The sequence below is a fragment of the Phacochoerus africanus genome, chromosome 7 (genome assembly GCF_016906955.1).
Source record: "Phacochoerus africanus isolate WHEZ1 chromosome 7, ROS_Pafr_v1, whole genome shotgun sequence".
Taxonomy (NCBI): domain Eukaryota; kingdom Metazoa; phylum Chordata; class Mammalia; order Artiodactyla; family Suidae; genus Phacochoerus; species Phacochoerus africanus.
In genome coordinates, this window is record NC_062550.1 from 26,473,231 (window position 1) to 26,496,893 (window position 23,663).

Below are 23,663 nucleotides of genomic sequence, written 5' to 3' on the forward strand. Positions count from 1 at the left end.
TAGGAAGAAAAAATGAGAGTCTTATCTGCTTTTGAATTCTGATAACAGAATGGGAGTTTGTCTTCCTTCCAATTGGGGTCCTGGTGTGTATGTTGGGGAGAGAGTAGAGTGCATCTTTGCACGCAGAAAGGGAAGGGGAGAACTCCCCTGACACCCTGAAAAATGGGACTTGAACACGCACTTCCTTCCATAGGGGTACAGGCAGCTGCCCTTGAAGGTCGAGTGGGTTGGGAATCTTTGCGAGGGTTTTTGTGCTCCCAGTTTGGAGCGAGGACTGTGATGAGGGTGAAGGATGCCTTGGAATGAAGGAGATGGAAGCACAGCTGACTCTTCCTGGGACAGAAGACAGGCCCACCTCAGACTCCTTAGCCCTTCCAGGGGGTGGAGGCCGGGGTGAGGGACAGACGGGTCAGGCATTTGGGGGGGTGGAAGGCAGAGAGTGACTTGGGTGGGGAAGGGGTGAGGACAGGGTAATCGAGCAAGCGTTAGGGGTGGGGCGAGGAGGCGCGATGACAGCGCAGGTGCCTCGCTTGGGTGGTGGGCGCCGCGGAGCAGCACCCCCCAGCGAAGGAAGCCCCGCCCCGCTCCTCCATCGCCGCCCCGCCCAGGCCCGCAGCGCAGCGCTGCAGCGCGAGGGACCGAGAGGCAGAGCGCCCAGAGAGGACCAGACCGCCAGGTCGCCCGCATCCCCCGTGCAGCAGAAGAGAGGAAGCGTGGCCCAGCCCTGCTCCTTAGCGTTAGCCTGGTCACCCGCCACAGCTCCCTGAGCCTCAGAGACCGAGCACCTGTCCTCCGCCTCGGCCTCAGCTGAGCCCCCCTCCGCCGGAGCACTCGCGACCCCTGCAGCCGAAGAAGTGCCCCAGCCTCACGCCGGCGACCACCATGGCGGAGACCAACAACGAATGTAGCATCAAGGTGCTCTGCCGATTTCGGCCCCTGAACCAGGCCGAGATTCTGCGGGGGGACAAGTTCATCCCCATTTTCCAAGGGGACGACAGCGTCGTTATTGGGGTGAGTGCCGCCCCCGGAGGGAATTTCGGAGAGGGGACGGGGAGGCTGAATCTTTTACTCCGCAGAGCCCTAGCTCCTGCCTGTCTCTGCGCCCCCTCTCCGCTGCTCATCCTCCATCCTTTTCGCCGCAGCCCCTCCTCTCCCTGCATCAGGATGGCTGGGTGTGGCCTGGCCAGGCCGGCGGCCGAGTCTCCGCAGAGTGGGAGGGGGCTGCCTTCCCACGATCAATGCACCCAACGCCCCTTTGCTGCTCTCTGCAGCGTCCCCACCCCTAGAGCCAGTCCCGTGTTTTTCTGATGTTTTCCCTCTTCCCTAGGGAAAGAGCATCTTCCCTTTGTTATTGGCTCAGATCTCTACCCTCCAACACCCAGGGAGGGAGGGGAAGACTAGTGGGTGGGCTAGGTGGGGGATGGGCAGTCCAAGGTCTCTGCGGAGGTGTAAATGAAAGTGGACTCCAGGACCCCGGCCTCCATCATCCCTTGAAGTAGTTACAGCCTGGACTTGGGGGGAGGGCAGGGATCTGAGAAAAGGTTTTCGGAGAAAGAAATACATTGATGCCACACCCAGCTTGATGGAGGAGCCTCTGAGTCCTAAGGAAATGTCTGCCTTTCCCTCCCAGGTACAGTAGGAGGAGGATTTCAGACCCGCCGATTCACCCTAACAAATAAAAATAACCAAACCTGATATCCTAACAAGTAGTTGCTTATTCATCCTATCTCTTGATAATCCAATAAAAAGTGGCAAGCCACCTCCTCTACCTCATCATGACAACCCCTACCCACAGAAGAGACCTTATTAAGAAGGAGCAATAGTGTTTTCTGTGGGCTCATTATGCTGCATATATTGTTTAATCCTTAAAACAACGCTCTGAAGAAGGTATTAATATTTCCATTTTACAGATGAGGCAATTGAGGCCCAAAGAAGTCAACTGACTTTCTCAAGGTCACACTGTTAATTCATGGATATGAACCTAAATCTGTAATTCCAAAGCTTATGTCTTTCCTTCTGTATATCACATTGCCTCCACAGATTTCCGTTCTGGACTTTTATCTGGGATGACTCCAAAGGAATTCCTAGGGAGTTCCTCACCTTCCCCTCCTCTTCTAAGTTGGTAGGGACTGTCAGGCTATGGGATGAAAGGGTCTGGGATCAAGTCTAGTAGGGCTTGAGGGGTGCTGGGCCAGGAAACTGTAGCCAGTTTGAGAAGGGCCCATATAAGGGCCGTCCTCAAGGTCAGGGGCACATCTTATGTATTTTTGATCCACAGTGCTGGGCGCAGGGAATGCTTGAGAAAAGGATGAAGGAAAAAAGGGAAGGGAGTCTGGGCCTTCTGAACCAGTGAGAATGGGACTTCGAGTAAACAGGCTGTAGGAAGAGATTTGCTTACATGTCTTGTCCCCAGGGGCTCTAGTTTGTCACCAGGCTCTCTCACCCACACTGTGAACTCAAATGAGAGCTTTTGCCTTGTGCATGTGCTGTGTATGTGTGTTTTTTTCACATAGAGAGGGCCCCTGTCTCTCTTTGTCTCAAGGGCCATAGACCTTGCAGTCTGGTCTGTCTAGCCAGGCTAAAAGAATGCCTGGATCAACCCCTGGGGCCTCTTCTCTGAAGAGTCTGGACAGCAGGCATTAGCTGTGAAAGTAAGAGCTTGAGGGCCTCCCATAAAGCTTGAGAAAATTAGAAGCAAGGTGGTTATGGAGGAGCAAAGCCACAAAAGGCTTCCACTTTTAAGTCTATCTTCCTTGACTTAAATCTGGGTAAATCTGAACCATCTCCTTTAGGCTCCCTGGGCCATCCCTCTCTGGGTGTTGTTGGGAGTTGTGTTGATCTGTCCAATTTGCTCAGTTAAATAGGAGAGACTTGGTGAAAGCAGGAGGGAAGAGAGATGAAGAGAGGCCCAGGGCCCCTGCCAACTCAGATCCTATCTTACGCCACAGCTGGTCCTTCTTGATCCGTTTTGCCTGATATTTGCAGGGCTGTACCTTTGTCTCACTCTGTATCTTCCCTTACTCTAGTCCCTCCTGTCAATCTCTCACACCAAGGTAAGTGCTTATGGGGGGCCATTTTGTCTCAGGCAGCATCCTGGGAGCTCGTCTGCCCAGCCTTTCCATTCATTTCTCATTCAGGAGGATGAGGGCTAGAGGAGAAGTGATTTTGAGGAGCGCCTTGAGGGTCCCCATAAGGGAAAGAAATCCCCCACTCTTTTCTCTTCCTCTAGCTCCCTTTGGAGCCCAGGGTATGGGAAACTGACTGAGGAATTAGTGGAGGAAGCTGTTTTGGGATGTCTGGGAAGGTGAGGAAAGAATGAGGGTGGGAGAGGCTAATCTCTGCAAGCCCAACCCCTGCTCCCTTCTCTGACGGCTCTCTCTGCTGCAGCACTGCGGCTAGCTCTGGGCTACAGAGTCTCTAATGTTTGTGGGCTTTTTCTGCTTGGCAAAGTGGAAGAGAATAAGCTGAAGACAGCCCTGTGAGCCTTATCCCTCCCCTGTCCCCTGACTTCTCTCGGGAATCTGGGAAATGGGGCTTAGCCCAAGTTAATGGCCTGAGTCATAGCAGAAGGGTGTCTGGGTCACTGTCTGTGTGTGCCATGTGCTTTGTGCTCTTTGCGTCGCTCAGAATCCACTGTGACTTTTTTTCTTTTTTTTGTCTTTTGTCATTTTAGGGCTGCAGCTGCAGCATATGGAGGTTCCCAGGCTAGGGGGTCTCATCAGAGCTGCAGGTGTCGGCCTACACCACAGCCACAGCAACGCAGGATCCGAACTGCATCTGCAGCCTACACCACAGCTCACGGCAACACTGGATCCTTAACTCGTTGAATGAGGCCAGGGATCAAACCCGCAACCTCATGTTTCCTAGTCATATTTGTTTCCACTGTGCCATGATGGAAACTCCTCCACTGTGACTATTTAAGTGGACCTTTTTAAGTGTCTCTGCCTTGGTCTTGGTGGGCAGAGTGTCTGCTGTCTGAGCTGCACATCTTTACAGGCACAGGAGGTGTCTGACAGTAAAGAAATGCAGCATCTCTTCCTCTCTCTTGCCTTTCCTCTCTCCCTCCCTCCTCCCCTCATTCAGTATCTACCACATTCTGCCTCCCTTAGATCTCCTGATGGTTAAGGAGACAAAAAGCCAGGGCCATCAAGTACCTCATTTGGACAAGTCGGGTTGGGGCCTGCAGAATTATCAGAGCCGAATCGGGTATTATTTTGGGAGGGTCCAGAATTCCTTTGATATCTGATATTCCCCCCCACCCCCCACCCCCTTAGCCTTGGGGAAGTTTCGTGAAGGAAGATGGAGAGGGGAGGTAATGTTAGCTGTGGCCAGTGTCCTCTAGCATTACCATGGCAACAATCCCCAGGGGTGTCACTATGGAAATCAAGCCTGGTGCTCAGAAGTTCAGCCTCTACCCAGTGCTTTAGTGAAGACTGAAAAGGTTGGTCATCTTTGGACCCCTGATCTTATGCTCTCCTACTAGCTTCAGTGGAAAGCTACCATAGTGGAAAACTCCAGGAGTTCCCGTTGTGGCGCAGTGGTTAACGAATCCGACTAGGAACCGTGAGGTTGCGGGTTCGGTCCCTGCCCTTGCTCAGTGGGTTAACGATCCGGCGTTGCCATGAGCTGTGGTGTAGGTTGCAGACGCGGCTCGGATCCCGCGTTGCTGTGGCTCTGGCGTAGGCCGGTGGCTACAGCTCCGATTCGACCCCTAGCCTGGGAACCTCCATAGTGCCGCGGGAGCAGCCCAAGAAATAGCAACAACAACAACAACAAAAGACAAAAAAAAAAAAAAAAGAAAACTCCAGAAAGTGCTGGGAGACAGAATTGGACAGGAGACAACAGGGAGGCTTGGAGTGAGTCAGAGGAGAACATAGGCCTGAGTTGCAGGACTCGGAAGAGAAGCCCTCTGGAGGAGGCACGGAGGCGTGCTTATACTGCTATGAGTGGAGAGAGAGAGCGCATCTCGGAGACATTCCTCAAAGACGGAGGGTCTCTCTGAGCCTGTCTCCCTTAACAGTCTTTCAGTTCTGATGTTGCACTAACTCACAGGGTCTTGGATTACCTGGAGGTAGAGACGGGGAGGGAGGCTCCTCAGGGAGGGTGGGGGGGAGAAAACTGCATTCTTCTGAAAAAGGGGTTCAGGTTGGAAAAAGGGAGTGATGAAGGGCTTTCATTCTGTCCAGAAACACTTGGAGAAAATCCCAACAGGAGGGGGAAGATGGGGGAGGGGAAGGAAAAGCCAGGATAAGGCTCTGACGCAGTGTTGGCTCATCGGTTCTGGAATCACTTTGGCAATGTGGGTCTGGAATCAGACGGCTTGGGTTTGAAACCTTGCTCTGCTATTTCTCAGCTTTGTGACGGCGAAAGCTGCCTTACCTCTCTGAACCTGTCTTCACATCTATAAAATGTAGTAATCACAGTACCTACCTCCTAGGATTGCTATGAGCATTAAATGAGATAATGTGTATAAACTGTTTAGCACAGTGACAGGCATAATAATAAACTCCTGATAAGAGTTAGATGATATTGTTTTATATATGCCATCTCCCTGCAAGCTAGCCTTTGACACAACTGGGAAGTGGTTAACATTTTCCCCTTTACCAGTTGTTTCATCCAAACATCCAGGTCCCTAGGATCTTCTTGCTCCCTTCTTCCATCAATAACTGTGTTTATTCAACAAATATTTATGAAGAGCATCCTGTGGGCCAGGGACTCTGCTTGATGTTGGGATTTAGAGAGAATCTCTGCCTTCAGGAAACTCTTGGTCTGCATGGTGATCCAGGCTGTAGAGTGGCCTGGGAAGAGTCCTGGGAGGGGACATCAGAAATGTTTTTTGCTGGAGTTCCCACTGTGGGGGTTAAGGATCCAGCACTGTTGCTGTGGTGGTGCCAGTTGGATCCCTGGCCCAGCACATTTGGGTTAAAGATCCAGTGCTGCCTCATCTGTGGTTTAGGTTGCTGCTGTGACTTAGATTCAATCCCTGCTCTGGGAACTTCCACATGCCGTGGGTGCACCCCCCCCAAATGGCTTTTGCTAACTGTACATACACTTCCCCAGATTCTGATAAGAAATCCCCCACAACATACTACAGTCTGACTCAGAGTAATTATGTGTCATGAGAGATGTAAATAATCGTGATGTTTCCCCTGTGAGTAGTCGAGAGGCAGAAAAAGTGGAAAACCATGGGAATAGTTTTTCTTGTGAAAAGATCTGACCCATGCATTCATCTTGAATATAATCAATGGAAAATTAAAAGACATTTCTCCTTGAACAGATAGAAAAATCTTAGCAAAAAGAAATGAACTGGATTTGAAATTTAAGGGCTCAATCCAGAGAAGGGAGGTGGTAGCAAGCCTTCCCAGAACCCTAGAATTATGCCTATGGCTTCCTCCGCTCACAAGATTACTAAGTGCACCCATTTTTAGCTCTTGGATGTTTTTTATCCTCGTGGTACTGAGAACATTACCCTTCCTCCCTCTCTGGTCTCTTCTTTCCTCCCAGCCTAGGCTGAGGAAAAGGGGTTCCTCAGGCAATAATTGCCTTCAGCACTTGGAGAGCGCCCTCCATTTTAATGCCTCCAGAGCACCCTCTGGAATCCTGTAACTGGGAGTATTAAAGAGAGAGAGTCTATCCCCAGATTCCCAGAAGGGAAGAAGGGAGGGGCAAGGTTGGCTCGAGAGTTATATTTAATCCCCTTTGGCTGCATGCCCGGCTTCAAGAAGCATGGGTAGACATCATTGTTGGAGAAGAGGTGAGAGTCACTGGCCTGAGATGGACATGTTTCGTTTGTTTCTGTTTCTTGGCCACCACTGGCTGGGAGAAATACTGAGTTAGATTACAATTCAAGAAACAAATTTCAATTAAAAAATAAAATAAAAACAGGAGTTCCCGTTGTGGTGCAGTGGAAACCAATCTGACTAGGAACCACGAGGTTGCGGGTTTGATCCCTGGCCTTGCTCAGTGGTTAAAAATCTCGCGTTACCATGAGCTGTGGAGTAGTTCATGGAGGTGGCTTGGATCCTGCGTTGCTGTGGCTGTGGTGTAGGCTGGCAGCTGTAGCTCCAATTGGACCCCTAGCCTAGGAACCTCCATATACTGTGGATGTGGCCCTAAAAAGCAAAAATAAATAAGCAAATAAAATAAAAACAAAATGGAAGAAAGGTCTTACCACTGGGAGGAAGAGGCACCAAGGCCACTTTAAGTCTGTTTATTATTTCGGAGTTCCTGTTGTGGCTCAGCAGTAGCAAACCTGACTGTTATCCATGAGGACTCAGGTTTGATCCCTGGCCTTGCTCAGTGGGTTAAAGATCTGGTGTTGCTGTGAGCTGTGGTGTAGGCCTTTAGCGTGTGCTGCACCTTTGGCCCTAAAAAGCAAAAAATAAAAAATTTTTAAAAATTAAATCTGTTTATTGTTACAATGTATGATTTTATTCTATGAAATAAGAATTTTAATCTTTGTATTTTGGCATTTCAGAATATGCACTTGACAAGACTGTTAGGAGATCCGATTTCTAATATCAGCTCTCTGCTGGCTCCTTGTTGATTCACAAATCACTTCCATGATTTGTGAAGGAGGATAACAGAGCAGAGCAGTGATTCTCAAACTTGTAAGTTCATATGAATCACCTTGTGATTTGGCGAAGCTGCAACTTCTGCTTCAGGATGTCTGGGTGAGGTCTGAGATTCTGCATTTCTCACAGGCCCCCAGGTGAAATCCCTTTTACTTCAGGGACCACCCTCAGAATAGCAAAGGACAGGACAACCTCTGAGGTCCCTTCAAGCTCTAACACTATCACAGCAGATGGTTCTTTCCCCCTCTGACCTTAGCACCTTTGCGCCAAGTGGAAATATTGAAGGATAGGAGAGTGAGTAAAGTTAAGATTTCTATCAGAAGAGAACAAAATAAAAATTAAAAAATTTTATTCTTTGTAATGAAGTGTAATATGAACTGTATAAATAAAAAGGGTGAAAAAGTCACAAAAGTCCTGGAGTTCCCATTGTGGCACAGGGGAAACGAATCTGACTAGGAACCATGAGGTTGTGGGTTTGGTCCTTGGCCTCACTCAGTGGGTTAAGGATCTGGTGTTGCTGTGAGCCATGGTGTAGATTGCAGACACAGCTCAGATCTGGCGTTGCTGTGGCTCTGGTGTAGGCCAGCAGCTACAGCTCCGATTAGACCCCTAGCCTGGGAACCTCCATATGCCGAGGGTGCAGACCTAGAAAGACCAAAAAAATAAATAAATAAATAAATAAAAAATAAAAAATCACTAAAGTCCTATGAATAATTCATAAACTCACTCAAACCTTAAAAAAGAATCAAGGTACGTTTTTTTCTTCAATAATGCTAAACATAATCTGATTACAACAATAATAACTCTTTTTTTTTGTCTTTTTGCCATTTCTTGGGCCGCTCCCACGGCATATGGAAGTTCCCAGGCTAGGGGTCGAATCGGAGATGTAGCTGCAGCTGCCAGCCTATGCCAGAGCCACAGCAACGCAGGATCCGAGCCACGTCTGCGACCTACACCACAGCTCACGGCAACGCCGGATCGTTAACCCACTGAGCAAGGCCAGGGATCGAACCTGCAACCTCATGGTTCCTAGTCAGATTCGTTAACCTCTGTGCCACGACGGGAACTCCAACAACAATAATAACTTTAATTGCTGGTAAAGTTAAAAACAGAAAAGCACATAGAAGAAACTAAAAATCACTCAAAATCCCACCTCTCCACAAAATTGTTAACAATTTGATGTATTTGTTTACAGTGGGCGTTGTTGGTTTTTTGTTGTTGTTGCTGTTTTTGACTTTTTAGGGCTGCACCTGTGGCGTAAGGAAGTTCCCAGGCTAGGGGTAGAATCGGAGCTACAGTTGCCAGCCACAGCCACAGCCACAACAATGCCAGATCCAAGCCGTGTCTGCAACCTACACCACAGCTCACGGCAATGCTGGATCCTTAACCCACTGAGCGAGGCCAGGGATCAAACCCATATCTTCATGGATACCAGTCGGGTTCATTTCCGCTGAGCTGCAATGGGAACTCCCTCCAGTGGTTTTTAATTGCATATATACATACAGTAATTTTAATAAAAGTATATCATAAACTCTATATTATTTGTTATCTAATTTTTTTCACTAACAAAATATCATGACTATTTCACCATCATTAAATATTTTACATAATTTTTTTTTTTTCTTTTTAGGGCTGCACTTGTGGCTTATGGAGGTTCCCAGGCTAGGGGTCGAATCAGAGCTACAGCTGCCAGTCTACACCACAGCCACAACAATGCAGGGTCAGAGCCATGTTTTCGACCTATACCACAGCTCATTGCAATACCAGATCCTTAACCCACTGATTGAGGCTGAGGCTCGAACCTGCAAGCCCGTGGTCCCTAGTCAAATTCATTTCCACTGCCCCACAATGGGAATTCTTTCATAATTTTTTTTCTTGTCTTTTTGCCATAATTATTTTTTTTAATGACTGCACTTGCAGCATATGGAAGTTTTCCATCTAGGAATTGAACCTATGCCTCCAACAGCGACGTGAACTGCTGGATTCTTAACCCACTACACCACAGCAGAAACTCCTACATAATTTTATTTATTTAAAAAAGTGCTTAATTTTTGAATGTCTTACATGCATGTGACAAAATTCAAATGATATAAAAAGATATACAATGAAAAGTAATTCTCCTTCCTACTCCTCGTTCCTAGCCACCCAGTTCCCCTTTCAGAAGGCAGCCTTGGAGTTCACTCTGTGGTGCAGTGGGTCGAGTCTTTTTTTTTTTTTCCGTCTTTTTGTCTTTTTAGGGCTGAACCTACGGCATATGGAGGTTCCCAGGCTAGGGGTCTAATCGGAGCTGTAGCCGACAACCTACGCCAGAGCCACAGCAATGCCAGATCTGAGCTGCATTTGCAACCCTACCCCACAGCTCATGGCAACGCCAGATCCTTAACCCACTGATTAAGGCCAGGGATCAAACCCCAACCTCATGGTTCCTAGTCGGGTTTCTTTCCGCCGGGCCGCAACTCGAACTCCCGAACTGTGATTCAGTGGGTTGAGTCAATACAGTGGCTCCAGTCACTGCAGAGGCACGAGTTAAAGGATCTGGCATTGCTGCAGCTGTGGTGTAGTTTGCAGCTGCAGCTCGGATTCAGTCCCTGGCCCTGGAATTTGCACATACTGTGGGCGTGGCCATAAAAATTAAAATTCAAAAAAAGAGGAGTTCCCGTTGTGGCTCCAGTGGGTTAAGAACCCAACTAGTATTCATGAGGATGCAGGTTTGATCCTTAGCCTCGCTCAGTTGGTTAAGGATCTGACATTGCTGTGAGCTGTGGTGTGGGTCAGAGACCTGGCTTGGATCCTAAATTGCTGTGGCTGTGGCATAGGCCAGCCGGCAGCTGTAGCTCCGATTCGACCCAGCCCCTGGTCTGGGAACTTCCATATGCTGCAGATGTGTCCCTAAAAAAAAAAGCAAAAATAAATAAAAAAATGAAAACTGCCTTACTACCAGTTTCTTAATGCATCCTTCTAAAAGAATATCATATATTTACAAGCAAATACATATATACATATACTTTATGTATATATGCATAAAAGTATATATGCATATACTTTTTTTAACACAAATGGTAGCATACTGTAATACTGTTCTGTGACTTGCTTTTTTTTACTTAACAATGTGCCTTGGAGATCCTTCTATATCATGGGAGTTCCCATTGTGGTGCATGAAGATCCAGTGTTGCCGTGAGCTATGCTGTAGGTCGTAGACGCGGCTAGGAGCTGGTGTTGCTGTGGCTGTGATGTAGGCCTGCGGCTGTAGCTCCGATTAGACCCCTAGCCTGGGAAACTCTATATGCCTCAAATGCAGCCCTAAAAAAGACAAAAGATTTTTTAAAAAGTCTATCTCATTCTTTTTAACGACTGTATAATTTGTTGTAGGGATATGCCATCATTTATTTAGCCAGACCTTATTGATGGATATGGATATTTAGGGTTGTTCTAATCACTTGCTATTACAAACAATTGAATGACCTTATCCATATTTAAGGGCCCAGCCAATGCAATGCATTGTCAAACTATTTTATTTTGGCCACTTTGAAATGTTAAAATGATATTTCATAGTCTTAATATTCATTTTTCTTATTAACAATAAAGATGTGCATAATTCATATTTTAAGAGCCATTATCATATCATTTTATGATATATTTTATGATAGCACTTACTGAGGTATGATTTACATACAGTGAGTGCCCAAATCTTATGCAAACAGCTGGATGAATTTTTAAACATTTTAACACCCATGTGACCACTACCCAGATTGAGATCGAGAGCATTTTTCTTTTAATTTTTTTTTTATGGCTGCACCCATGGCATATGGAAGTTCCTGGGCCAGGGACCTTCGCTGCAGCTGTGGCAACACCCGATCCTTTAACCTGCTGCGCCAGGCTGGGGATTGAATTTACACCTCTGCAGCCACCCAAGCCACTGCAGTTGGATTCTTAACCCACCGCACCACGTCGGGAAATCCAAGGGCATTATTATTGTCTCTGAAAGTTCCCTTTTGCCCCCTTCCTGTCAATATCACCCCTGAGGAAACTGCTACTTTGACTTCTATCACTGCAAATAGTGTTGTTTATTCCTAAACTTTATATAAAGGGAATAAAACAGTATGTGCTCTTTGAGTTTGAGATTTTTTCACTTGACACACTTTTAAGATTTATTGGTGTTCTATTATAACATCATTTTAAATAGCAGTAAAGAATAAAATATATCGGAGTTCCCATTGTGGCTTAGCAGTAAGAACCTGATTAGCATCCATGAGGATGCAGCTTTGATCCCTGGCCTTGCTCAATGGGTTAAGGATTCGTTGTTGCTGTGAGCTACCACGTAGGTTGCAGATGCAGCTCAGATCTGATGTTGTTGTGGCTGTGGCGTAGGCCAGCAGCTGCAGCTCGGATTCAACCCCTAGCCTGGGAACTTAGGCCGTAGGTGCGGCCCTAAAAAAGAAAAAAAAGAAAAAAATATATGTACATGCCATAGTTTAATCAATTCCTTATATAACTGTTCTTCTAAATATAACTCCTTTCAGTTGTTTTCAATTTCTCATTATTATAAGCAGTGTTGATAACAAACATTCTGGTAGCTAAATATTTGCTACAAATATTTCTGTAATATGCATTCTTGAGTAGAATATCTGGATCAAAGGATATGTACAATTCAGGGCTTTCGATCATGTATTTCAGAATTGCCTTCTTAAAAGTATGGATGTACTGACCTACCAGAAAAGAATGAGGGTGCTCATTTCAAGGAAATTAATACCTACTTGAACCCTCATCTACACTGGGTATTACAGCTAAGTTTTTGCTTTCCAGTTTGATAGGTGAAAAATGATGTTACCGCTTTTGTCCTAAAAAATGTTGAACATTGGAGTTCCCGTCATGGCTCAGTGGTTAATGAATCCGACTAAGAACCACGAGGTTGCGGGTTCCATCCCTGGCCTTTCTCAGTGGGTTAAGGATCCGGCGTTGCCGTGAGCTGTGGTGTAGGTTGCAGACGCTGCTCGGATCCCGTGTTGCTGTGGCTCTGGCATAGGCCGGTGGCTACAGCTCCGATTAGACCCCTAACCTGGGAACCTATATATGCTTCGGGAGCGGCCCAAGAAATGGCAAAAAGACAAAAAAAAAAATGTTGAACATCTTTATGTTCATTGAACATATTTAGTTCTTCTATTGTTAGTACCTAACTTGTGTCCATATTTTTCTGGTTAGATTTGTCTTTTTGTTATTAAATTATGAGAGTTCTTTATGTAGTCAGAATATTAATATCATTGTTTTTAAAACAAATTTTTCTTATTTAAAAATAATTTCATTTTAGAATAGTTTTATTTTTTATAATGATTTTTATTTTTTCCATTATAGCTGGTTCACAGTGTTCTGTCAATTTTCTACTGCACAGCAAGGTGACCCAGTTACACATACATGTATATATTCTTTTTTCTCACATTATCATGCTCCATCATAAGTGACTAGACATAGTTCCCAGTGCTATACAGCAGAATTGCGTTGCTTATCCGTTCCAAAGGCAATAGTTTCCATCTATTAACCCCAAATTCCCACTCCCTCCCACTCCCTCCCCCTCCCCCTTGGCAACCCCAAGTCTGTTCTCCATGTCCATGATTTTCTTTTCTGTGGGAAGGTTTCATATATTAGATTCCAGATATAAATGATATCATATGGTATTTGTCTTTCTCTTTCTGACTTACTTCACTTAGTATGAGAGTCTCTAGTTCCATTCATGTTGCTGCAAATGGCATTACTTTGTTCTTTTTTATGGATGAGTAGAATTCCATTGTGTATATATGCCACATCTTCTTAATCCATTCATCTGTTGATGGACATTTAGTTTGTTTCCATGTCTTGGCTGTTGTGAATAGTGCTGCAGTGAACATGTGGGTGCATGTGTCTTTTTCAAGGAAAGTTTTGTCCGGTTATATGCCCAAGAGTGAGATTGCTGGGTCATATGGTAGTTTTCTAAGGTACCTCCATACTGTTCTCCATAGTGGTTGTACCAACTTACATTCCCATCAGCTGTGCAGGAGGGTTCCTTTTTCTCCGCACCCCTCCCCAGCATTTGTTATTTGTGGACCATTTTAGAATAGTTTTAACTCTAAATCAAAAAGAACAAAAATAACAAAGCAGTCTCCTAAAATCCCACTGTCCAACAGTAACCACTATTAACATGTTTTTCTGTAAAATGTGTATACATATATATAATTTTTTACAGAAATGGAATAATCCTAAAAAATTGGAATAATCCTTTTTTTTTGTCTTTTTTTCTAGGGCCGCACCAGTGGCATATGGAGGTTCCCAAGCTAGGGGTTTAATAGGAGCTGTAGCCACCAGCCTATGCCACAGCCACAGCAACACCAGATCCAAGCCGCGTCTGCAACCTACACCACAGCTCACGGCAATGCCAGATCCGTAACCCACTGAACAAGGCCAGGGATCGAACCTGCAACCTCATGGTTCCTAGTCGGATTCGTTAACCACTAAGCCATGACGGGAACTCCTTTTTTTTTTCCTTTTTTTTTTGTCTTTTTGCCATTTCTTGGGCCGCTCCCGAAGCATATGGGAGGTTCCCAGGCTAGGGGTCGAATCGGAGCTGTAGCTGCTGACCTACGCCAGAGCCACAGCAACACGGGATCTGAGCAGCATTTGCGACCTACACCACAGCTCACGGCAACGCTGGATCCTTAACCCACTGAGCAAGGGCAGGGATGGAACCTGCAACCTCATGGTTCCTAGTCAGATTCGTTAACCACTGCGCCACAACGGGAACTCCCGGAATAATCCTTTATAGACTTTTTGGTGTGTTTTTACACTGCATACTATTTCAAAAAACCACCTTTTTCTTAAAATTATTTTGTGCATTCCTTATTGTGTCATTATGCATTTTTCTATAACATCATCTATACTATTTTATTTTTTAATTTAAAAGCAATATGTTGTCATTGTAAAACATTTACATAGCACAGAAAAAAATGTAGTAAATATAAGTTCCTGTCATTCTGCTATCGAGGGATAACCAGCATTAACGGATCTGTACAAAGTCTTCCATGTTTTTTTGCTAAGTCTAGTCTACCAGTATGCTTATGAAAAATATATAATCACACTATACACATTGTTTCTTCACATAATTGATCTTGGACATGTCAATATATGTAAAGCAGCCTCGCTCTGTAATGGAGGTAGATTGTGGAGGTATCGTAACCAACATCTTGATGGATGTTTGAATTGTTTCCAGTTTTTCTTCAATAGAAACTATTGCTGTGAACATCCTTCTACACACATCTTCAAGTGCTTAAGTAAGTGTTGTAAAGTGAATTCCTAGCACAGGAACTGCTGGGGCAGAGTATGACTGGTATGGATGCTTAAATATTTAATAGAATTGTCTTCTGGAAAGGCTCTATCAGTTTACGGTACTCCCTTCCCTGTGGAAGTAGCTTCACAACTTCTTTCTCTTTGTGAATTCTGTTTTGGGGGGCTTCAGAGTCTTTCATCAAAGAGAGACCAGATAAGTATTCCAGGTAGATGTTTATCATAAGTCAGATTTTTTAGAAGTTTTTTTGGCTGCCTCGGCGGCATGCAAAAGTTCCAGGGCAGGGATTGAACTCATGCCACTGCAGTGACAACAGCGAATCCTTAATCACTAGGCCACCAGGGAACTCCCTCACTTAAAACATCTTGAAGATCTTTCTATATTAGGACATATGGATCTATTGAGGAAGATTTTTTTTAACTTCGCAGTAAAATTTTAACGTTAATAAATTGCTCTTCGCTCTCCACAGCCTATGGCCTTGTTGTTTTTGCCTGTTTAGCTTTCCAGGAAGGGTGTCTGGGATGGTGAGTGTTAAATCATCACACCAAGATTGAGATCCCCTCATGCAGTCTCACCATGTGACACTTCTCAGTGACACTCTACCCCATGGACACACCTCCTGGTGTCGGTCCTAAATTTTACTTCCCCGAAGTTCCCATCGTGGCGCAGTGGTTAACGAATCCGACTAGGAACCATGAGGTTGCGGGTTCCATCCCTGCCCTTGCTCAGTGGGTTAATGATCCGGCGTTGCCGTGAGCTGTGGTGTAGGTTGCAGACGCGGCTCGGATCCCGCGTTGCTGTGGCTCTGGCGTAGGTCGGTGGCTACAGCTCCGATTCGACCCCTAGCCTGGGAACCTCCATATGCCGCGGGAGCGGCCCAAGAAATAGTTAAAAGACAAAAAAAAAAAAAGTAACCTAAATTTTACTTCCCCATAATCACCCATGCATACAGAGGCTTGAGAAGGGGTGCCTTCTCAGGTATGTCTGCTCCTTCACATGTGCCTGCTCATGTCTGCCATCCTCTGTTTCCACTCCAGGGGAAGCCGTACGTCTTTGACCGTGTGTTCCCCCCAAACACGACTCAGGAGCAAGTTTATCATGCATGTGCCATGCAGATTGTCAAAGGTAAGGGGTGTATTTTTAGAATGTATTTTTTTAGGCTCCCCATTCCCTACCCCACTTCTCTCTACCAGTGCTCTTTCTCTGCCATCTCTTCCAGATGTCCTTGCTGGCTACAATGGCACCATTTTTGCTTATGGACAGACATCCTCAGGGAAAACACATACTATGGAGGTGAGGGTTCTGACGTGTATGGCAGTGAGGAGCTGGGACTGTTAACAGGAGGCCAAGGAATGTCAGTGGGGGAAGATCTAGGAATCGAGGGTTGCCTGGCAACATTATAGTGGAAGTTTAAGAGAAGCCCTTCAGCCTTCTGCAGTTCACCCTCCTTTTCACTACTCCAGTCTTTTTCTTTTCACATGGAAAAGCAGCAGCAATGGAAGTCCAAAGGGGGTGTTCCTGCTGTGGCTCAGCGGGTTACGAACCTGACTAGTATCCACGAGGAGGTGGGTTCGATCACTGTCCTCACTCAGTGGGTTAAGGATCCAGGATTCCTTGAGCTGTAGCACAGGCTGGCTTCTGCAGCTCCAATTCTACCCCTAGCCTGTGAACTTCCATATGCTGCAGATGCGGCCCCCCCCCAAAAAAAAAAGAAAGAAAGAAAGAAAAGAAAGAAAAAAAGTCCAAAGGGCTGCTCCGTTCCCTCCTCTTTCCACGAAAAGGTAGACATGGTGGTGACCCTCCGCTGAGTTAGGATGGTCTTCTTAACATCTATTACATCTGTGTTCATCTGCATGCTTGAGCTGTCTGATTCTTCCTGAGCTGCAGCCTCATTCTGGAATACCCTTCCTTCCCAGGGAAAGCTGCATGACCCCCAGCTGATGGGGATCATTCCTCGAATTGCCCGAGACATCTTCAACCACATCTACTCCATGGACGAGAACCTTGAGTTCCACATCAAGGTGATTAGGGCGTGATCACTGGGCATCCACTTAATGGGACTGGGAGGGGTGGATCTCGGATGCACCCACTGAGATCTGGGGCGCCCCAACTTATTCTCCCCGCTAGTTACCTAAGTTCTCTGCCAACAGAGTCTCTTCTGCCCTTTCCCTCCCAGAACCATTATTCGATCGAGTCACATTAGCCTGAGACCCCTTATCAGATTCAAGATAGGCCCTCTTCAGTTCATACTCCTCCTTCTTCCCTAACCAGGTGTCTTACTTTGAGATTTACCTGGACAAAATTCGTGACCTTCTGGATGGTGAGTGGGCAGGTGGGAGTGTGGAGGGCAGGGAAGAGAAAGATCACAGTGTTCTTGGGCCCTTGGGCTTAGGTACTGTTGGGTGAGCAATGCAGCAGGCCTACAAGGGCAGACACGCTTGTATTTATGTCCCAGGCCTCCACCCACCAAGGATTTCCAAAACCTGAAAGAATCAGAAGCTGAGCTTAGATGCTCAGGCCCACATATAAACAACCTGAGACTAGGTGGAGCCCTGGGGCTGGAATCCTGGGGGAGGAGAAACCGTCTTCAGCATGTACAAGGAGTTTAGGCTTCACAGGGGAGTCCTCCTTTTGCACATAGAAGAATCCACCATCTGAGCAGACTGCAGGTCCCAGGGATTGGGGAGGTGGGGGGTGGAAGTGCCAGCCTTGCTCACCTTGTATTGTCTTGATTCAGTGACCAAGACAAATCTGTCTGTGCACGAGGACAAGAACCGGGTGCCGTTTGTCAAGGTGAGAGCTTGTGTGTTGAGAGTGTGGGTATAAGAGGAGGGTAAACCATTGACCCAGAAGTTGGAGGGTGGATATCCTGGAGGGGTAAGACATGCCAAGGGGCTAGGGAAAGTCTGTGACCTGGGAAAAGACCCTGTCTTGCAAGGTCATTACACTGTGCAGGTAGTTTAATTTGCAGATCAAAGTTTATGGGTCACTGTCCATTTGCCCCCTGCAGGGTTGTACCGAACGCTTTGTGTCCAGCCCAGAGGAGATTTTAGATGTGATTGATGAAGGGAAATCAAATCGTCATGTGGCTGTCACTAGTGAGTGGGGATATAAGGGGCTCTTGAATCTGGGGGCCTGCCTCTCCTCTGTGCCTTCTGGGGATGAGGGCCTCAAAAACGAGAAAGGGGGAGTTCCTGTTGTGGTGCAGTGGGTGAAGAATCCAACAGCAGTGGCTTCGGTCACTGCAGAGGTGCAAGTTCGATCCCCAGTCTGAGAACTTTCATATGCTGCAGGCGTGGCCAAAAAAAAAGAGCAAAGGTAGACTGTCCTCCAGAGGAGGAGGGATGCTTATCTGCTGCCTGAGAGACATAGGGTCTGAGCTAGTCCTGGCGGATACCCTCTCTCTCAGTGGGTGGGGGCGGTGGTCAGTGGAAGCGGGGCGGGGGGGCTGAGGGCTTCAGTTCCGCAAAGGTTGATACAGGGACTGTTCCGCCCTCCCTCCTACAGACATGAATGAACACAGCTCTCGAAGCCATAGCATCTTCCTCATCAACATCAAGCAGGAGAATATGGAGACTGAGCAGAAGCTCAGCGGGAAGCTGTATCTCGTGGACCTGGCAGGGAGCGAGAAGGTTGAGGGTCCTGTGGCGGTGGGGTGGGGCAGGGAAGGAAGCCTTGGGGGTTGGCCTTTTTTTTTTGGATCAAAATCACTTTCTTATTGACATAGAATTCACATGCCATAAAGTTCACCATTTTTACATTATATGTACAATTCCATGTACAATTCAGTGGTTTTGGTATGTTTGCATGGTTGTGCAACCACCATCACTAATTCAGGAACATTTTCATCCCTTGTTAACAGTCATGCCCTATTTTTCCCCCTCCAATTCCCTGGCCACCATGAATCTACTTTCTGATTCTGGATTTGTCTTTTCTGGACATTTCGTGTAAATGGAATCAAATCATATAATATGTGGGTGAGGGAGTGGCCCCTGGCAGGATCGTTTCCATATCCCTTCCTCTCTTTGGACTGAGCCCCCCGCCAAGAAGAGGTGCTGAGAACCCCCTCCCTCTGCTGATGCTCATGGCACACTCACCCCTTCTGTGCCCTGGTAGGTCAGCAAGACTGGAGCTGAGGGAGCCGTGCTGGACGAGGCCAAGAATATCAACAAGTCGCTGTCAGCCCTGGGGAATGTGATCTCGGCGCTGGCGGAGGGCACTGTGAGTGCTCCTTTGGGGGCCTCACCCCTCAAGCTCCACCCCATCCTCTGCCTTCTCCTTGGGTCCCCACCTCATCATGCCTGATGCCTGGATTGCTCCATCCCTAGTCAGCACTACCATCCTTTCTGATGACCTTTTTGAATTTATTTTTCTGATTCATGGCTTCCTCTTCTCCCCAGAAAAGCTATGTTCCATATCGCGACAGCAAAATGACACGAATTCTCCAGGACTCCTTGGGAGGAAACTGCCGGACAACTATGTTCATCTGCTGCTCACCGTCCAGCTACAACGATGCGGAGACCAAGTCCACCCTGATGTTCGGGCAGCGGTCAGTGGCAGGGTTCCCTACTCTCTGTTCTGGCCCCTGCTGCTCCCCCTTCGGGATCTCAGCAGCCTTTTTTTTTTTTTGCTTTTTAGGGCTGCACCCGAGGCAAATGGGGGTTCCCAGGCTAGGGGCTGAATTGAAGCTATAGCTGCTGGCCTGTGCCGCAGCTCACCACAACGCTGGATCCTTAACCCACCGAGCAAGGACAGGGATCGAATCTGCATCCTCACGGATGCTAGTCAGATCCATTTACCACTGAGCCACGATGGGAACTCCGGGTCTTGCCAGCCTTAATGAAGTTCTCATCTTTTTGTTCTCCTCTCCAGGGCAAAGACCATTAAGAACACTGCTTCAGTGAACCTGGAGTTGACCGCCGAGCAGTGGAAGAAGAAATATGAGAAGGAGAAGGAGAAGACAAAGGCTCAGAAAGAGACGATTGCAAAGCTGGAGGCTGAGCTGAGCCGGTGGCGCAATGGTTAGAGAGGTCCCGTGGGCACAGGGAGCCACACAGGGTTCCTGCAATTTCCAAGGAGGGCTGCAGTAGAAAGGTCATGAGAGAAAGGGGGAGGAGGCTCACTGCCTTTATCCCTCATCCCCCAAAAGGTTGACGGTCCACTTGGCAGGAGAGGTGGCAGCGTGGAGGTCTGAGGTTGAGCAGTAAGGGAGGAAGGACCGGCAGATGCAGCTTTCCTCTGTCCCAGCCCTCACCTTGCTCTGCCCCTTTGCCAGGAGAGAACGTGCCTGAGACGGAGCGCTTGGCTGGGGAGGATGCCGCGCTGGGCGCTGAGCTCTGTGAAGAGACCCCCGTGAATGACAACTCATCCATCGTGGTGCGCATCGCCCCTGAGGAGCGGCAGAAGTACGAGGAAGAGATCCGCCGCCTCTACAAGCAGCTGGATGACAAGGTGAGGGCCGTCGGGCAGGGCACAGAGGGGATTAGAGAATTGGCAAGTGAGGGATTAGAGAAGTGGTTGATACTGCCTTTTTCTGATTTTAGAAGGGATGACTTTCATTATTGAAAATGTGGAAGATAAATAAAAATATGTAGAAGAATATTTAAATCATCCATCCTCCCACCATTCAGAAATAAAGCTGCACAATTGAGATTTTTACTATATGTGTAACTTTGCATCTGATGATTTTTTTTTCATTCTGCATGATATAATGAATGATTTCTTCTGCTTTTTTTTGGCTGCACCTGTGGCATGTGGAAGTTCCTGGGCCAGGGATTGAACACGCACCACAGCAGTGACCATGCTGGATCCTTAGCACATTGTGCCACAAAGGAACTCTGCTACTTCTCCTTTTTTTTTTTTCTTCTGCTTTTTAGGGCTGCACGGGCGGTATAGGAATGTTCCCAGGCTAGGGGTCAAATTGGAGCTGTAGCTGCTGGCCTACACCACAGCCACAGCGGTGGGTTCATTACCGCTGAGCCACGATGGGGACTCCCCACAAGGGAACTCCATAATGAGCAATTTCTTACTCTGTTAACAAATCTTCATAAAAGAATTTCAAAATGTCTGCCTAATAGTCCATTTATCAAAATGTATTTAATCATTTATTTATTATAGGCCTTCTAGGTTTTTTTTTCTTTTTTGGTTTTGTTGGTTCATTTGTTTTTGCTACTATAAATAGCCCTAAAATGACTGTCTTTGTTTCTTGTGCATAAGGTTTTGCTTTTGAATGGTTTGATTAGAACAGAGTGCTAGAGTGGTATTTATTTATTTATTTATTTATTTATTTATTTATTTATTTATTTTCTTTTTAGGGTGGCACCCATGGCATATGGAGTTTCCCAGGCTAGGGGTTGAATTGGAGCTACAGCTGCCGGCCTACGCCACAGCAATATGGGATCCGAGCTGCGTCTGTGACCTACACCACAGCTCACATCACCAGATTCTTAACGCACTGAGCGAGGCCAGGGATTGAACCTGCAACCTCATGCTTCCTGGTCAGATTCATTTCTGCTGCGCCATGACAAGAACTCCTGGAGTGGTATTTCCATATGTTAAAAGATATGAACATTTGAAGGCTTCTGCTGTGTACTGCCAAGGTTGTGTCAACTTTCAGGAGGAAAGGAATTAAAAAGTGAGAGCAGGAGTCAAGGAAAGAAGCTGAGGAAAAAAACTCTACTAAAGGAAAAAAAAAAAAGCCAGAGTTCTTGTGGTGCAGTGGAAACAAGTCCAATTGGGAACCATGAGGTTGCGGGTTCGATCCCTGGCCTTGCTCAGTGGGTTAAGGATCTGGCATTGCCGTGAGCTGTGGTGTAGGTTGCAGGTGCAGCTCTGATCCTGTGTTGCTGTGGTTGTGCTGTAGGCTGACAGTTGTAGCTCTGATTGGACCCCCTAGCCTGGGAACCTTCATATGCCTCAGGTGCAGCCCGGAAAAAAAAAAGACCTCTTTCTTTTAGGATATGGGTTTTCTAAGTCAAAGCCTGAAGTAGCTGGAATTTTATCAGAACTGACCTCTACTCCAACCCCATAAGTCTAAACTAGAAAGAGTAGTTTCCTTTCACTCCATCTTTTCCCCATGTCTCCAACAGGATGATGAGATCAACCAACAGAGCCAACTCATAGAGAAGCTCAAGCAGCAAATGCTGGACCAAGAAGAGGTAATGGGAAGGAGGGCAAGACACGAGAGGAGAGGATTGTGGGTCTTTTCCCAATAAGATGGAAGAAGGGGCATTCTGCTTAGAGGGTGGTCACCCCCCAAGACTGTAGACATCTGGGCATTAATTAGGGTTTTGCTTAAAGCACAGATGATGGGGTCTAGCTGCTGCTTCATTCTGTTGCCCTGTCTCTATGAAGCCAAAAGCCCATGTCCTCTTGACTCTTGCTTTGGCCCTTGCCTCTCTCCTAGAGCTGTACCTGGGGAAGGGGGGCTCAGCTGCCCCAGACCAAGGAGCCATCGAAATGGTCACTGGCAGTGGACTCCCTCACATGGCTCGCCCCTCCCTTGCAGCTGCTGGTGTCCACTCGAGGAGACAATGAGAAGGTCCAGCGGGAGCTGAGCCACCTGCAGTCAGAGAACGATGCTGCGAAGGATGAGGTGAAGGAAGTACTGCAGGCACTGGAGGAGCTGGCCATGAACTATGACCAGAAGTCCCAGGAGGTGGAGGAGAAGAGCCAACAGAACCAGCTTCTGGTGGATGAGCTGTCTCAGAAGGTGGTGAGTGGCCGGATAGGAGCTCCCTGGCTTCAGAACATCCTCCACGTCCAAAGGGACCTCTGCTTTCTTTGAGGTAGCACTGCATTTGCACCCTTGAGCTGCCATTCAGTGTCATGGGACTCCCCCCACCCTGTCCCTGCAGTTTGTCCTCCTGACCCCTCTCTCTTCCGGACCCTTCTGCAGGGCCTGTGTTCTCTTTGTAGCAGCCGTCAGGGTCATGCATGAAGGGAGGAACCTCCACCTGGCTGGGGAGGGGAGCAAGAGGGTGGCGATAAGATGACCTGAGGGGCTGTCTCCAGGCCACCATGCTGTCCCTGGAGTCTGAATTGCAGCGGCTACAGGAGGTCAGTGGACACCAACGAAAACGAATTGCTGAGGTGCTGAACGGGCTGATGAAGGACCTGAGTGAGTTCAGCGTCATCGTGGGCAACGGGGAGATTAAGCTGGTGAGTGGAGAAAGAGGCGGCAGTCTTGTTCAGGTTGTTCTTCTTCTGGGCTCTGGTGGGAAATGCAGGTGAGACCATCCAGGCCCTCAGGGATACTGGGAAGGGCGGGCCAAAGATCTAGGAATCATGGCCACAAACTAGATACAGGAAGGCAGAAGTTTGCATAGACTCAACTGAAATATATGTTTTAAATACACATACTCAAGCTCTCGCTGTGGTGCAATGGGATTGGCAGTGTCTTGGGAGCGCTGGGACAAGGGTTTGATTCCCAGCCCAGCACAGTGCGTAAAAGATCTGGCACTGCTGCAGCTGTGGCTTAGGTTGAGACTGAGGCTCGAATCTGATCGCTGGCCTGGGAACTCCACATGCCTTGGGGTGGCCAAAAATGAAAAAAAAAATAGAAAAGAAATACATATACCAATTGAAATTCATATAGCTGAATAAAGACGCAGTGGAGATGTGCTTATAGCAGAATTGAGAGAAGGGGGCACAAAATTAAGAATGATATATACAGATCTGTGTCAGTGACCATGACCCACATCGGTGATGAAGTGGATCAGTCTGACTACAGAAGAATATCCCATTGCTCTTTATTTTTATTTTATTTTTTCGTCTTTTCT

At 47.1% G+C, this 23,663-nt stretch overlaps 1 protein-coding gene across 2 annotated transcripts in view; it reads left to right on the top strand.

Moving 5' to 3' along the window:
• The first annotated feature begins 614 nt into the window (after positions 1–614).
• KIF5A (kinesin family member 5A) overlaps positions 615–23,663 on the top strand; it is a 33,302-nt gene continuing 10,253 nt past the window's right edge. Inside the window, exons 1-15 of one of the 2 annotated variants that reach the window (XM_047787040.1) lie at positions 615–1,011; positions 15,921–16,008; positions 16,103–16,176; positions 16,800–16,904; positions 17,155–17,203; positions 17,621–17,676; positions 17,894–17,981; positions 18,391–18,515; positions 19,000–19,104; positions 19,284–19,432; positions 19,756–19,904; positions 20,159–20,334; positions 21,972–22,040; positions 22,391–22,597; positions 22,897–23,043. In XM_047787040.1, the coding sequence (XP_047642996.1) occupies positions 883–1,011; positions 15,921–16,008; positions 16,103–16,176; positions 16,800–16,904; positions 17,155–17,203; positions 17,621–17,676; positions 17,894–17,981; positions 18,391–18,515; positions 19,000–19,104; positions 19,284–19,432; positions 19,756–19,904; positions 20,159–20,334; positions 21,972–22,040; positions 22,391–22,597; positions 22,897–23,043 (1,716 nt within the window). In that variant the 5' untranslated portion in view covers positions 615–882. The remainder of the gene's footprint in view (positions 1,012–15,920; positions 16,009–16,102; positions 16,177–16,799; positions 16,905–17,154; positions 17,204–17,620; positions 17,677–17,893; positions 17,982–18,390; positions 18,516–18,999; positions 19,105–19,283; positions 19,433–19,755; positions 19,905–20,158; positions 20,335–21,971; positions 22,041–22,390; positions 22,598–22,896; positions 23,044–23,663) is intronic. The other variant, XM_047787041.1, reaches the window with a different exon arrangement.